Source organism: Arachis hypogaea, chromosome 4 (assembly GCF_003086295.3).
Source record: "Arachis hypogaea cultivar Tifrunner chromosome 4, arahy.Tifrunner.gnm2.J5K5, whole genome shotgun sequence".
NCBI classification, from domain to species: Eukaryota; Viridiplantae; Streptophyta; class Magnoliopsida; order Fabales; family Fabaceae; genus Arachis; species Arachis hypogaea.
The window spans coordinates 124716596-124728895 of NC_092039.1; the positions used below are offsets into that span (position 1 = coordinate 124716596).

Below are 12300 nucleotides of genomic sequence, written 5' to 3' on the forward strand. Positions count from 1 at the left end.
TTATCATTCAATTGAAATAAAGAAGTTGGATTGGTTATTTATTTCTGATAATGATATACAGTGGAATTTAAAAGATAGAATATTTCCCAACTTCACCATCCAAATTTGGTCTCTTTTTTTGGATTCTGTGATGAACTTGATGAGAAGATTCTTGTATACATGTATATTCCCAATGGATCTCTCCATTATCACTTAAATTGGAATGAATCAGCTCTAACATGGAAGAAAAGACTAGAAATATGCATTGGAGTAGCAGAAGGATTGAACTACCTTCACACAGCATCAATTTTTCACCATAACATAAAACTCAGCAACATCCTTTTGGATTATGATATGGTGCCCAAACTCTCAGATTTTGGGCTCCCCTGGTCCAAGAAAATTCATGCAGGTGACTTTCTATTTTCATTTTTATCTTCTCAAAGCAAAAATACTTATTTAATCATTTGTTGTTGTTAACCACTCACCAATTCTGTGGCTTATTACAGAAGATTATGCTGCTCCGGTGTTGTTACAAGGAGATGATTTCACAGATAAATGTGATGTTTATTCCTTTGGTATAATTCTCTTAAAAATGCTATTAACAAACAAGCTACCAATTGTTGAAGGGGTTATTTATCTCAATCTAAAGGGAAAGATTGCACCACAGTGTTGGGAAGTATTCTTGAATATCACAAAATGCTGTTTGAAGTTTGAAGCAAATGAGAGACCAACAATGAATGAAGTGATATATTATTAAGAACATTGCAAGTGTAAGAAGGGATTGAGAATTGAAAAAGTAAATTTTAAAAGTTAAATATTATATGAATAGCCTGTAATAATGTGAACTGCTTATATGGTTATATACTTTTTTGTAATTTTTTAATTAGATCTTTATGTATAACTACATGGTAAAAAATTTCTTCTTTCACCTCTCACAGAAGAACACCCTTCTTTGATATTTCAGGATTTAAGAAAAACGTTTTCGACATCCATTTTGTTTTGTTTGAAAGAACAATAAACACGAAACGTAAATATATAGAGGTGAAAGAAAAATTATGGCAAGTATTAAACTATCTTCTTAATTATTTTCTAATTTTTAAGAGATTTAAATCTTAATTATATCTTTATTTTTGAAAATACAAAACTGAAAAAGAATAATAAAAATGTTCTTTATTTAGTAGTAAGGGTTAACTGTTAAATTAGTCCCTAGAAGATAATTAAGACGTTTTTTAAATTTATCCCTAAAAAGTTTTTTTAATCAAATTGATCCTTCAAAAATTAGGAATTAATCATATTTGTCCTTCAATCACTCCATTAATAATTTTTTTTCAAAGATTGATGTTGTAAAACGTTAATTGATAATAGATATAATACATAATATGTCTAATTGGATATTGACCAAATATATTTATAAAAATTTATTAATTTAATCATTTTTCTCAATTATAAAAATCCTATTCCCAATATGACCTAGAGACTAAATTGATAAATTTTCGTAAACATATTTAGTCAACGTCTAATTGAATATGTTATATGTCATGTAAGCTATCAGTTAATATTTCTCATCATCAATTGGTGACGAAAATTGTGAATGGAGTAACTGAAGGACAAATATGAATAATTCATAATCTTTTGAAAAATCAATTTGGTTGAAAAAATCTTTCAAGACGAATTTAAAAAATGTCTTATCTTTCGAGAACTAATTTGACTATTAACCCAATACAGTAAAAGAGTTGAGGATTTTAAGCAAAAAAATCAATATCATTTAAATATTTTTATTCTTGTGGTCAAAGTTATAGACTTAGTAAACGCCTAGATCTGAAAGATAACACTAGCCATGGTAAATTTATCCGCAGCAATCAAGGTAGGAGCTGTATGGAGCTTTATTTCTGCCACCACCTTCAGGTTCTTTTCCATTTTCACAGGTTATTTATTCATCAAATGAAGTTCATTTATGTTGAATATTTTTAACCATTAATGAATTCTGAGCCTAAAAAGAAGTTCCTTCATCCCCTTTCTCTTATGCTTTATTAATGAAGGTAAAAGATAATAATAATGTTCTAGGTACCACTTTAAGGATCATTGATCAATGATTTGATAATACTTTATGTAAAAGATGAATAATAGAACACAGAGCAAGGTGTTTTTGGAATTTCAATGAAACTAAATTCAATTTTATTTTCTTTATGATAATGGCTAACTATATATAGGAAGTTCATCTGCATATTCCAAGAGACAGAAAAATTATCTGGGGATAATGCTTGGCAAATATTTGAGCTTCTGCCATTCAGAGGATGCAAGTTCATCTCAGAAATGCTATCTAACAGTGATTGAAGAGCTATGCCCCCAATTTTCTCTTGCTGATCTTAGGAAATCAACCAACAACTTCGATGAAAACCAAGTAACTAGAAGATCAGTATTTAACACAGTATACAAAGGTTGTCTCAAACATAATGGTGTGACTGATTATGCAGTGACATTGAAGAGGTTGAAAAGTAAATCTGACCAATGGAAGTTCAGGAAGGAAATTGAGTTCCACTGCCAGCTCTCTCATCCTAATTTGGACTCTCTTATAGGATTCTGTGACCACAAAGAAGAGAAGATTCTTGTGTATGAACACATGTCCAATGGCTCTCTCTATGATTGCTTGTGTTCCAAGGATTTCGAGCTACTTTCATGGAAGAAAAGGCTAGAAATATGCATCGGAGCAGCGCGTGGGCTACACTACCTTCACACAGGAGCCAAGCGCTCTATCTTTCACTGTGATATCAAACCTCAAAATATTCTTTTGGATAGCAACATGGTACCAAAACTCTCACATCTTGGATTTTCCTTACAAGGTCCATTATTAAGGTCAAAGGCAAAGCCTATAAAAGTGGACATGATGATTGGTAATTATCTTAAATCTTTTGTTCTCACAAAGATGTCTTCAAAATATGTTAGCACTTGACTAAAACTATTGCTTATTATTTGCTAGGTACACCTGGTTTCATGGCACCTGAGTATGTCCTAACCAAAACCTTCACAGATAAATGTGATGTTTATTCCTTTGGGATAGTTTTAATGGTAGTTTTATCCACTAGCCACAAGCAGAGCTTCTTTGAGAAGATGTACATGATGGCCGACTCAGATTTGTTTTTAGAAGAGCCATTGTCTTTAATGACTCCATATGTGGATATACCTAGCTTTTTGGAGAGGATTTCGGTTGGTGAGATTATTGATCCAGTGTTATTGGGAAAGATTGCACCAGAATGTTTGGGAGTATTCATAGATATCACAAAAAGATGCTTAAGTAAAGATGCAAATGAAAGACCAGATATGGGTGAAGTACAAGTTGAACTTGAGCAAGCACTAGCACTACAAGAGGATGAAGATGCATGCCCGGAACCATGATGCAGATGTCTAGTCTTTTCATGGAGACTACAAAAAAATGATGATGTTTTTGTTCTCATTCTCATACACATTCAGCTTTGGAAAGCCTCTAGTTACATCCATTTGCTGCCTCATTGTTGATATTTCAGGATTTAAGAAAACTTTTTGGATGTTTAAATTTTTATTTGTCTGAATTAGTAAATGTTATGGATAGGTGAGAAAGAATAATAGTTAAGTGATTATTTTTATTTCCACTTGATTATAAAAGGCAAACATACATAGAGGCAAAAGAAAAAAGATCCAACCTTTAAACTATCCTTTTAATTATTATCTTAATTTTTAAAAGAGTAAAATTTTAAAAATAATTTTTATTTTTGACAATATAAAATAATAAAATACAAAAAATTTAAGGAGTTATGCTGTTTTGGTCAAAGGTGTTGACTCAGTAAACGCCTAGATATGAAAGAAACACAAACCATGCGTTGGATGAGCCACTGCATTCTTGGACTGCAACAATCAAGGCTGGAGCTATATGAAGCTTCATTTCTTCCATCTCAGGTTCTTTTCCATTTCCACAAGTTATTTATTCATCAACTTAAGTTCATTTATGTAATTTTTAACCATTAATCACTTTTAAGCTTAAAAAATAGTTCTTTCATCCCCTCTTCCTTATGCTTTATTAATGAAGGTAAAAGATAATAGTAATGTTCTAGCTAATAGGTACCACTTTAATGATCAACGATTTGTTAATACTTTATTTGAAAGATGAATAATAAAATAAAAAACAAGGTGTTTGTGGAATCTGTAAGGAGGAAGAATTTGATAGAGATAGAATAAGAAATTTCCCAATTATGGGCCAATAGAGAGAAGAAAGAATAGAGAGAATCCAAATTAAATTAAGGCCAAAGAGGAAGGAACCAATCACTAAAATCATTCATTACCATTTACATTCTTTCTATATCTATTTGTAGTAGATTAATTACTAATAAAACTATCCTAATTGGGCTTTGGCAACTTTTTACTCCTTGCAGAACTCAATGAAACTAATGCTTTTGTCTCCAAGTTGATCTTCAGCCTTCAGGTCTTCGTACTTATCCATCTCTAGGGTACTTTGAAACCTTTTCTATATATTCCCTTATTATTCCATAACTGATTTCACAAAGCAGAATCTATATTAGATTTTAGAAAATTTACATGTGTGTATTGGCCACTAGAACAGAAATAATCATTAGTCTAATCTATCTGTACATGATTGACAGTGTCTCAAATTGTCATAATGGTTCTTAAATGTTTATGCTTTGGTGATTGGAAGAAGGGGAATGCAAGTTGTTCATCTAAGAAACAATATCCAACAGTAATAGAAGAGCTATGCCATCCCTTTTCCTTTCATGATCTTAGAAAGTCAACCAACAACTTTGACCAGAAACTAATAATTGGGGAAAGAGCCCTTAATAAGGTTTATAAAGGTTATCTCAACCATAATAATAATAATAATGGTGCTGCTGCAACTGATTATACGGTGGCATTGAAGGTGATGACTGTTCCCCTTGAATTCAAGAAGGAAGTCGAGATGCTATGTCAGCTTCATCACCCAAATATAATATCTCTTATAGGCTTCTGCCACCATGGAAAGGAAAAGATTGCTGTGTACGAGTACACAGACAATGGAACACTCCATGATTACTTGAATAACAAGGACAAAGAACCACTGTCATGGAAGAAAAGACTAGACATCTGCATCGGAGTAGCACGTGCTCTACACTACCTTCACTCTGGAGTTAAGCGTGCAGTCTTTCATCGTGACATAAATCCAATTAATATTCTTTTGGATAGGAATATGATGCCCAAACTTGCCAATTTTGTGATATCATTGCAGGGAGGGCTCTCTACATTGAAGCCAAAGCAAATCAAAGTAGATAAGATTGTAGGTACATCTGCATTGATGGCTCCGGAGTATGCTATACACGGTATTGTTACTGATAAATGTGATGTTTACTCCTTTGGTTTGGTTCTACTACACATGGTAGGCCATAATGTGTTGAACTACTTAATTCAACATGAAGAGTACATTCTTGAGGAGACACTAGATCCAATTCTGAAAGGAAAGATTGCGCCAGAATGTTGGCAAGTATTCACTAGTGTCATACAAAGTTGCTTGGAGTATGAAGCAGATGAGCGACCAACAATGGGGGAAGTAGAGGTATTGCTTGAGCATGCTCTCTCGTTGCAGCAACAAGCTGATATTATAAGGAATGCTGCTTGCTATACCTTATCATCCACTACCCCTTGTTATTGTCGACAGCGATATAATAATCATGAATCACTACCCAGATAGTGCTGGATCTTTTTTTACTCCAATCATTAGTCTTCAACAGCTACACTCACCTAATCAATAGGTTTTATGGCTGCTTTCTGTTCTTTATTCTCCCTCTAAAAACACAGTACTTATAGATCTAACATAGGTTTGCACTAAATGAGGCATATCCTGTTGCACTTGATTTGTGGTGATCTATCGATCACTATGTAACATATCAAATAGATTAAGAAAAGAAAGAATACGAGGAACTTATTGCTAGTACAGGTTATTAACTTTTGCTTTGCAACGTTAACCTGCATTTTGTTTCAACGATCAATGTCCCAGAAATCAAAGCAAACTAAAGCTGTGCTTAGAATAAAGTTTAATCAGGTCTTAGTTCAATGAATTATCCATTTTCGTTTGTGAATTTATAATTTATAATTGCAATTGTACAGTGATTTACATTAAAAGTACTGCAATATTAAATAAAACTCGAGAGCAATTAGAAATTAAATAAACTAGGAAGTACCTTAATAAAAGAAAGTTGAAAGCCATACATATAAATGTAAAATTTACACCACTATAACAATTATATCAACATGCTACAAGGTTTCATTACCAGATAGAACAAAAGATAAGGTGAAAATAGAAAATTTAACGTAGTTCAATTAACCTACCATGAAAGAAAGACCTAGGAGCACATGCTCTATGAACAGTGAAGAATTCAAGTGGCAAACACAAATATTCCAACTGTAATCCCAACAAACAACAACAACAACAACAACAACAAAGCCTTATCCCACTAAGTGGGGTCGGCTACATGAATCAAACGACGCCATTGTGCTCTGTCATGTATCATGTCTACAGAGAGACCGTTTACATGTAGATCTCGTTTGACCACCTCATGGATGGTCTTCTTAGGTCTTCCTCTGCCTTTCGCCCTTTGTCCATCTTCCATCTCATCCACCCTCCTGACTGGATGTTCTATCGGTCTTCTTCTCACATGTCCAAACCACCTGAGACGCGATTCAACCATCTTTTCCACAATGGGTGCTACTCCAACTCTCTCCCTTATATCTTCATTCCTTATTTTATCCAATCGCGTGTGACCACTCATCCATCTCAACATCTTCATCTCTGCCACACTCAGCTTATGTTCGTGCTCTCCTTTAGCCGCCCAACACTCCGTACCATACAGCATAGCCGGTCTTATAGCGGTGCGATAGAATTTACCTTTAAGTTTTAAAGGCACTTTTTTGTCGCATATAAAACCAGATGCACTCCGCCATTTTGACCAACCTGCTTGGATCTTATGATTTACATCATGTTCAATCTCTCCATTATCCTAATCCCAACAAACAAAATACTAAAATATTTACTACCGAACTGAATTGACAAATCAAATCTCATACTAATGTGTGATATTTTGTGTAGACATGATAACTCAACCAAGGCAATATTAAATAAAGATAAAGCAGATAATATAAGAGATTGCATTTAGCTAAAGGAAACTGTATTTGCACTTTTAAATGTTCTAGTTTTTCACATTCATATGGAAGGAAAATCATACTTTAAAGCAAAAGCAAAATAAAACAAAATTCTTTAGAAGCTTCTTCCAGCTGAACTTGCCAATCCTACACTTTATTTACAGCAGAATCAAGTGTCTCTGTTGTTCAGTCATTCGCTCCTAGTTCTCTTTCCCTGTTTGACATCCTTCTGATTCTGATGGCCTACAGAAAGGATAACCACAGCAATAGACATGAAAAAAGAAATAACTTAAAACCCCTCACCACAAGAATAGGCTTTAGGAAGCAAGACAGTGATCAATTCTTCCCTAAGCATTGACAAATTCTAACAATAGCCAAACCCTGCATCTGATTGCAACTTGATGCATAATGCATCTTGCTTGGTACTTTTAATTAATCACAAAGCAAGGAAAACTATGAGGAATAACATAGTGCAATGCATAGGAGAATAGTTACATACCGTTTTTCTTCTTCTTGTCCTTTATCCCTATCCTTATCCTTAATGTCACTAGGGAGTGACACGAGACTCTCTGTGTATACAGTGTAGTTTGTGCCGGAATTAGACAATCCATGACTACTATATTTAAAATGTTGGAGATGAGGATAATCAAAATAATTGATTCGGCGGAGCTCTCCTCTGGCATTATATTCGACAAACCTTAAGTCGGTATATGTAGATATTGGGGCAGGATCTAGTGCAACAATGTCACTACCATTGGATAAGCATAGAGGCACACACTCTCCACGAGAAATCTGATAAAAAGTCCAAGATGAATGCACTTTGTATTCTTTCATCACCCATATGTTAGTTTTACCGTATTCATATGAATACAAGGCTAGGCACCCTCCTAGTAGGGCGAGACGAGTGGGTTTGAGATAACACATTACTTGTTCAGGCATAAATATGGTTGAGAAACTCTTTTCCTTCAAATCAAATATAAGAATACTGTAATCTTTAACTCCAAGAGTGCAAGACGACCAATGAATAGCGCCATTCAAGAAGAACCCACACGATTCCCAGTTCCTCACACCCAAGGGTTTGGGGAGTGCAGAATTAAGATTAATCCATGAATTGGTTCTCAAAGACAAGCAATCAAAGTGGTCTTGGCCATTCTTATCCCGAGAAGCTACAACAACTAAGTAGTCATCCTGTGAAGCATCGTAACCAAATCCATACAAAATCGCACTACGGGGAAACAAACACCACTTGCGATGACTACGAGAAACAATGTGAGAGTAGGATACTATTTTGCTGGATCCAGTCACTGGATTCCATACGACAAAAAAATGCGGAGCTCGGTGTAAGAGAACAAAGCCTCTGCAGGAGCACATAACTTCAAAATCATAATGTTTTTTCATCTTGAAAGGGAGAGATACCTCTTTTACTGCAGTAGCATGCTTGTAGCCGTGAAATATTGTGTCAATGTCAACGGAGCAAGCCTTGGAGTAATCGTTTATGAGGAGGCATACATGGGTGGGTGCGGCAGAGAGGTGAACATGCGATTCCGCAAAGCCGGGATCGGAAATGAGAGAGTGCCAAAGCTTTGAAACGCACTTGAGGCGAACGAGATGTCTGAGCGGAACCCTCAGTAAGATTCTGTGAATCAGCTCAAGAGGGAGAGTGTCGTGAATGCTCTTGCTCTTGTGATTCTCATTTTGCTGGTGCTGCTTCTTCTTCTTCTTCTCCATGGTCGATTGCTGTTTCGGTTTGTTCCCTGTGTGCTCCTGCTTCTTCTTATCCATGCTTGGAAATTGAAATGAAATGCTGCGCTTTTCGCAATTCCTATAGCAATTCACTCAGCCCCCGAGATTTGAAATTTGAATTGGCTATTGAAGAAACAACACTTTTTTTTTTCAAAAAAAAACCCTAAACAACTCTCTCGCTATAATATCAAAAGACAATGAAATTTGTTCAGAAAAAAAAAAATTTACAATGAAAAAAATATAGGTAAACAATGAGATTTTTAAAAAAAAAAATTTTGGCCTTTATTTTTTAGTTTTATTAGATAAATTAATCTTATATTAATTTTTCTCTAGAGCTAATTGACCATAAATATGTGACACATTAAATTAATGGGATTTAAATCTTTTAAAGTTTGAATTTTATTTTAGAGAATAAAGTGTAATTTTCTATCTTTAAATAGTTTCTCTTTCATATTTATTCTTGGTCTAACCTATGAAATAAATAGTGATAGATCACACTTTACTCTTTAAAGTAAAATTCAAACTTTAGAGAATCCAAATCCAAATTAATAATGTATCAATTAAATATTAATGTGGATGAATAGATTAATGGATCATTCAATCTAATCCCTAACAATTTTACTAAAAAAAAATGTTCAACTCTGATAACACAACCCTTTTTTTACTTTCTGAAATTACAGAAAATTCTAACCTTTCCTCCCAAAAATTTGTTGACGACGCTTTACTTGGAAAAAGAAATTAGTTCTGATGGAGTTTTTGATGACGTTTTGACTGCGCCGTAATGGAAGAACTGACTGTTGAGGTAAGTTTTGTTATTCATTCTCTCTCTCTCATTGCATATGTATGATCAACTTAAATATGTTTTTATTCACACTCTCTCCTATTGAATATGCTTTAAAACTTATAATTTGGAGTATAGTTTATATTTAAATTTTGCATGATGGACTAAATTAGAGCATGACTTAGGCCATTAGAATCGAATGTAGGAACATAGAGACAAGTTATTACTGGAATTAAGTAATATGACTATAATCTAATCAATCATGTGTCAAATAATTTATTATTGTTATTATATTAAAATATTAATATAATAAAATCTTTGATCAAATTTAGAAATTTATCATTATAATAGTGATCATAGTACTAAAAGATAAATCTTTTATAATTTAATTAAAAATTTTATTATATTAACAATTTAATATAATAATAATAATAAATTATTTAACACATAATTAATTAGATTGTGAACATACTACTTATTTCTAACAATTTTCTATTTGTACGATAATCAATCATAATAAATTAGATCTTCAACGTATTATTATCACAATAACTATCACAAGAAATAGGTATCACAAGAAAGACAGCAGTATTTAAACAAATTGGTAACTCATTGTGTGACACTCTACAACAAATGTAATGTTATGTCCATTTTCATTGTTATCATTAATAATATATTTATCGATAAATTGAAGACTCAAACATTTAATGAATTAACAAAGCTTATATATAATATGATTCTCTGTGAAGATAGAGAACTTTAAATACCTTTTTCTGACTATTAGGTCTACAAGAATAGATCCCAATATATAAATAAGGAAATAATAAGATAGATTGTTAGGGAACATTACAATTTATAAGACTACGTATATTTGAAAATAATAAAACCTTTAACTACCTCTATCTCTTATCATTTTACTATTAGGAGTATAGTTTATAATTATATTTGGAGGTGAAGTTTTTTTTTTTTCAATTTAGAACATGTCCATGATATTAAAGTATTGTTATTATGTTATTAAGCTTTTATGCCTTAGTAGTATTATTATGAAACCATTTTAAAATGTATTAATTATTATTATTGCTGCTGAATTTGTCTTTTGTTAGTAGTGTTGTAGATGTCTAATTTTGTAGTTCTTGTGTTTAACTATGCTAGGAGACTTGGGAAGGATAATAATGAAGTATTGCAATATTTAAATGAAAAGGTACATAATTTTTTTTTAATAGACTTAGATTTAGTGAACTCTTTTATTTGGAAGAACTACTAAAGAGTTTAAGATATACTAATTATGCTTCAATATATTAATTAGAATCCACAGCTCAAAATTTATAATTTGAATTTCATGTGATTTAAGAAAGATTTTGAGATAAATGATTTGTGAAACAATTTATTGGCGAATGACTGTCTGGATTTTAATTTATATTTTGAACACTCAAATGGTAACCCTTACTATGTTAACGAGGATTTAGGTTAGGTTACTGATTAAGTTAATAACTCTTCTTCCTCATCCACATCTGATGAAAATGACGGGAGTTCTAAGGATGAGGTATGCAATCCTCCTTCAGATGCATACGATGAGTAGTAACACTGATAATGACAAAGACAGAGTGAAGCTATGGACGTCTACTAAAAAGAAGGCTGTTGATGAAAAAGATAATTGTGGTAATGGGAAGGCTGCTGGGGAATTTAAACACGGACAAGAAGAAAACTAATTCAAGAAAGTATGCTAGGAAGAGAAAGAAATATGTTATGCCCAACTTTAATCCTAGTAGAAGGGGTAATGTTAGAGTTGGTTTAGAGGCAATATAGGTGGACAACATACTCGGCTTAATAGTTCTACGGCCCAACCTAGTTCTAGACAAGATAAAAGTGGGTCAAGTCACACTAAAAGTGTTAAGCCCATTATAAAAGAGGTTGATTCTAAAGAAGAGAAGGAGTATGTTTATGAGAGTGAAGCATTTGTCTCTCCTGTTTTATCAGATGATAAGGGAGGTAATAAACACAATGGCCAAAGTACAAAACCGATTATGGCTATGGAGAAGTGTACTTTGAGTTGGGTATGGAGTTTGACACAATGGCTGAGTTCAAGGAATGCTTGAAGGACTACTTTATCTATGAGAGAAAGAAATGCCGATATATTAGGAACAAACCAGAAAGAATTAGGGTGATGTGTGCTGAAGAAGAATGTCTGTAGTTAATCTATACCTCATAATCTCATATAATTCTAGAGATTATTGCTATTAGATCAAAACTTTTGTAAATAACCATACGTGTGGGAGGAATTTTGGTTCTAATATGGCTGACTGCAAGTGGGTTGCAAGCAAATTGGTTAAGGAGCAAATTGGTTGCAAGTGGGTTCTAATATGGCTAACTGCATGATAAGATGATCACAATAGCCTTGATGTAGAACCTATGCACAATTACTCAAGAGGGGGGTGAATTGAGTATTGCAACAACAATGAATCTTTTTACGAAAGTTAAAGACAATATACAAAAGTGTTATTGTACTAGTATTTTTCCAAGAGCTTAACTCAATTGCTAAGCATTTATAAGGAGCTTTTACTTTCCAATAGACACCAACTCAAATAAATTGATCAAGCTTTTCACCAATCGGACTTAAGCCACTCCTTAAGTACTTACGAAGC

The 12300-nt window shown here is 33.1% G+C and overlaps 4 protein-coding genes across 6 annotated transcripts; 3 read left to right on the plus strand and 1 right to left on the minus strand.

Annotated features, from left to right (window-relative positions):
- Positions 1–159: 159 nt before the first annotated feature.
- Positions 160–736, plus strand: LOC112795404 (receptor-like protein kinase ANXUR2). The gene is made up of 2 exons (XM_025837336.1): positions 160–388; positions 486–736. Exons 1-2 carry the CDS (start codon positions 160–162, stop codon positions 734–736), a joined length of 480 nt encoding a protein of 159 aa, XP_025693121.1.
- Positions 737–1773: 1037 nt separating this feature from the next.
- LOC112797906 (receptor-like protein kinase ANXUR2) lies at positions 1774–3485 on the plus strand. 2 transcript variants are annotated; one of them, XM_025841017.3, is made up of 3 exons: positions 1774–1884; positions 2190–2870; positions 2957–3485. In XM_025841017.3, exons 2-3 carry the CDS (start codon positions 2237–2239, stop codon positions 3370–3372), a joined length of 1050 nt encoding a protein of 349 aa, XP_025696802.1. In that variant the 5' UTR covers positions 1774–1884; positions 2190–2236; the 3' UTR covers positions 3373–3485. The 2 variants fall into 2 exon arrangements, with proteins under 2 accessions (XP_025696802.1, XP_025696801.2); XM_025841016.3 differs by having other exon boundaries at positions 1827–1904.
- Positions 3486–3793: 308 nt separating this feature from the next.
- LOC112797907 (receptor-like protein kinase ANXUR2) lies at positions 3794–5929 on the plus strand. Of its 2 annotated transcripts, none has more exons than XM_025841018.3 (3): positions 3794–3909; positions 4383–4457; positions 4611–5929. In XM_025841018.3, the coding sequence occupies exon 3, from the start codon at positions 4628–4630 to the stop codon at positions 5684–5686; it is 1059 nt and encodes a 352-aa protein (XP_025696803.1). In that variant the 5' UTR covers positions 3794–3909; positions 4383–4457; positions 4611–4627; the 3' UTR covers positions 5687–5929. The 2 variants fall into 2 exon arrangements, with proteins under 2 accessions (XP_025696803.1, XP_072092317.1); XM_072236216.1 differs by having other exon boundaries at positions 3795–3909; positions 4383–4432.
- Positions 5930–7143: 1214 nt separating this feature from the next.
- LOC112797908 (F-box/kelch-repeat protein At3g23880-like) lies at positions 7144–9108 on the minus strand. The gene is made up of 2 exons (XM_025841019.3): positions 7634–9108; positions 7144–7377 (listed from the first exon to the last, which is right to left on the minus strand). Exons 1-2 carry the CDS (start codon positions 8914–8916, stop codon positions 7335–7337), a joined length of 1326 nt encoding a protein of 441 aa, XP_025696804.1. The 5' UTR covers positions 8917–9108; the 3' UTR covers positions 7144–7334.
- Between the last annotated feature and the right edge of the window lie 3192 nt (positions 9109–12300).

Coding starts and splice junctions, on each gene's coding strand:
- LOC112795404 (XM_025837336.1), top strand. CDS start 160: ATGTATATTCCCAATGGATCTCTCCATTATCACTTAAATTGGAATGAA. Junction 389..485: donor GTCCAAGAAAATTCATGCAG/GTGACTTTCTAT, acceptor GGCTTATTACAG/AAGATTATGCTGCTCCGGTG.
- LOC112797906 (XM_025841017.3), top strand. CDS start 2,237: ATGCTTGGCAAATATTTGAGCTTCTGCCATTCAGAGGATGCAAGTTCA. Junction 2,871..2,956: donor AAAAGTGGACATGATGATTG/GTAATTATCTTA, acceptor ATTATTTGCTAG/GTACACCTGGTTTCATGGCA.
- LOC112797907 (XM_025841018.3), top strand. CDS start 4,628: ATGGTTCTTAAATGTTTATGCTTTGGTGATTGGAAGAAGGGGAATGCA.
- LOC112797908 (XM_025841019.3), bottom strand. CDS start 8,916: ATGGATAAGAAGAAGCAGGAGCACACAGGGAACAAACCGAAACAGCAA. Junction 7,378..7,633: donor GGACAAGAAGAAGAAAAACG/GTATGTAACTAT, acceptor TCCTTTCTGTAG/GCCATCAGAATCAGAAGGAT.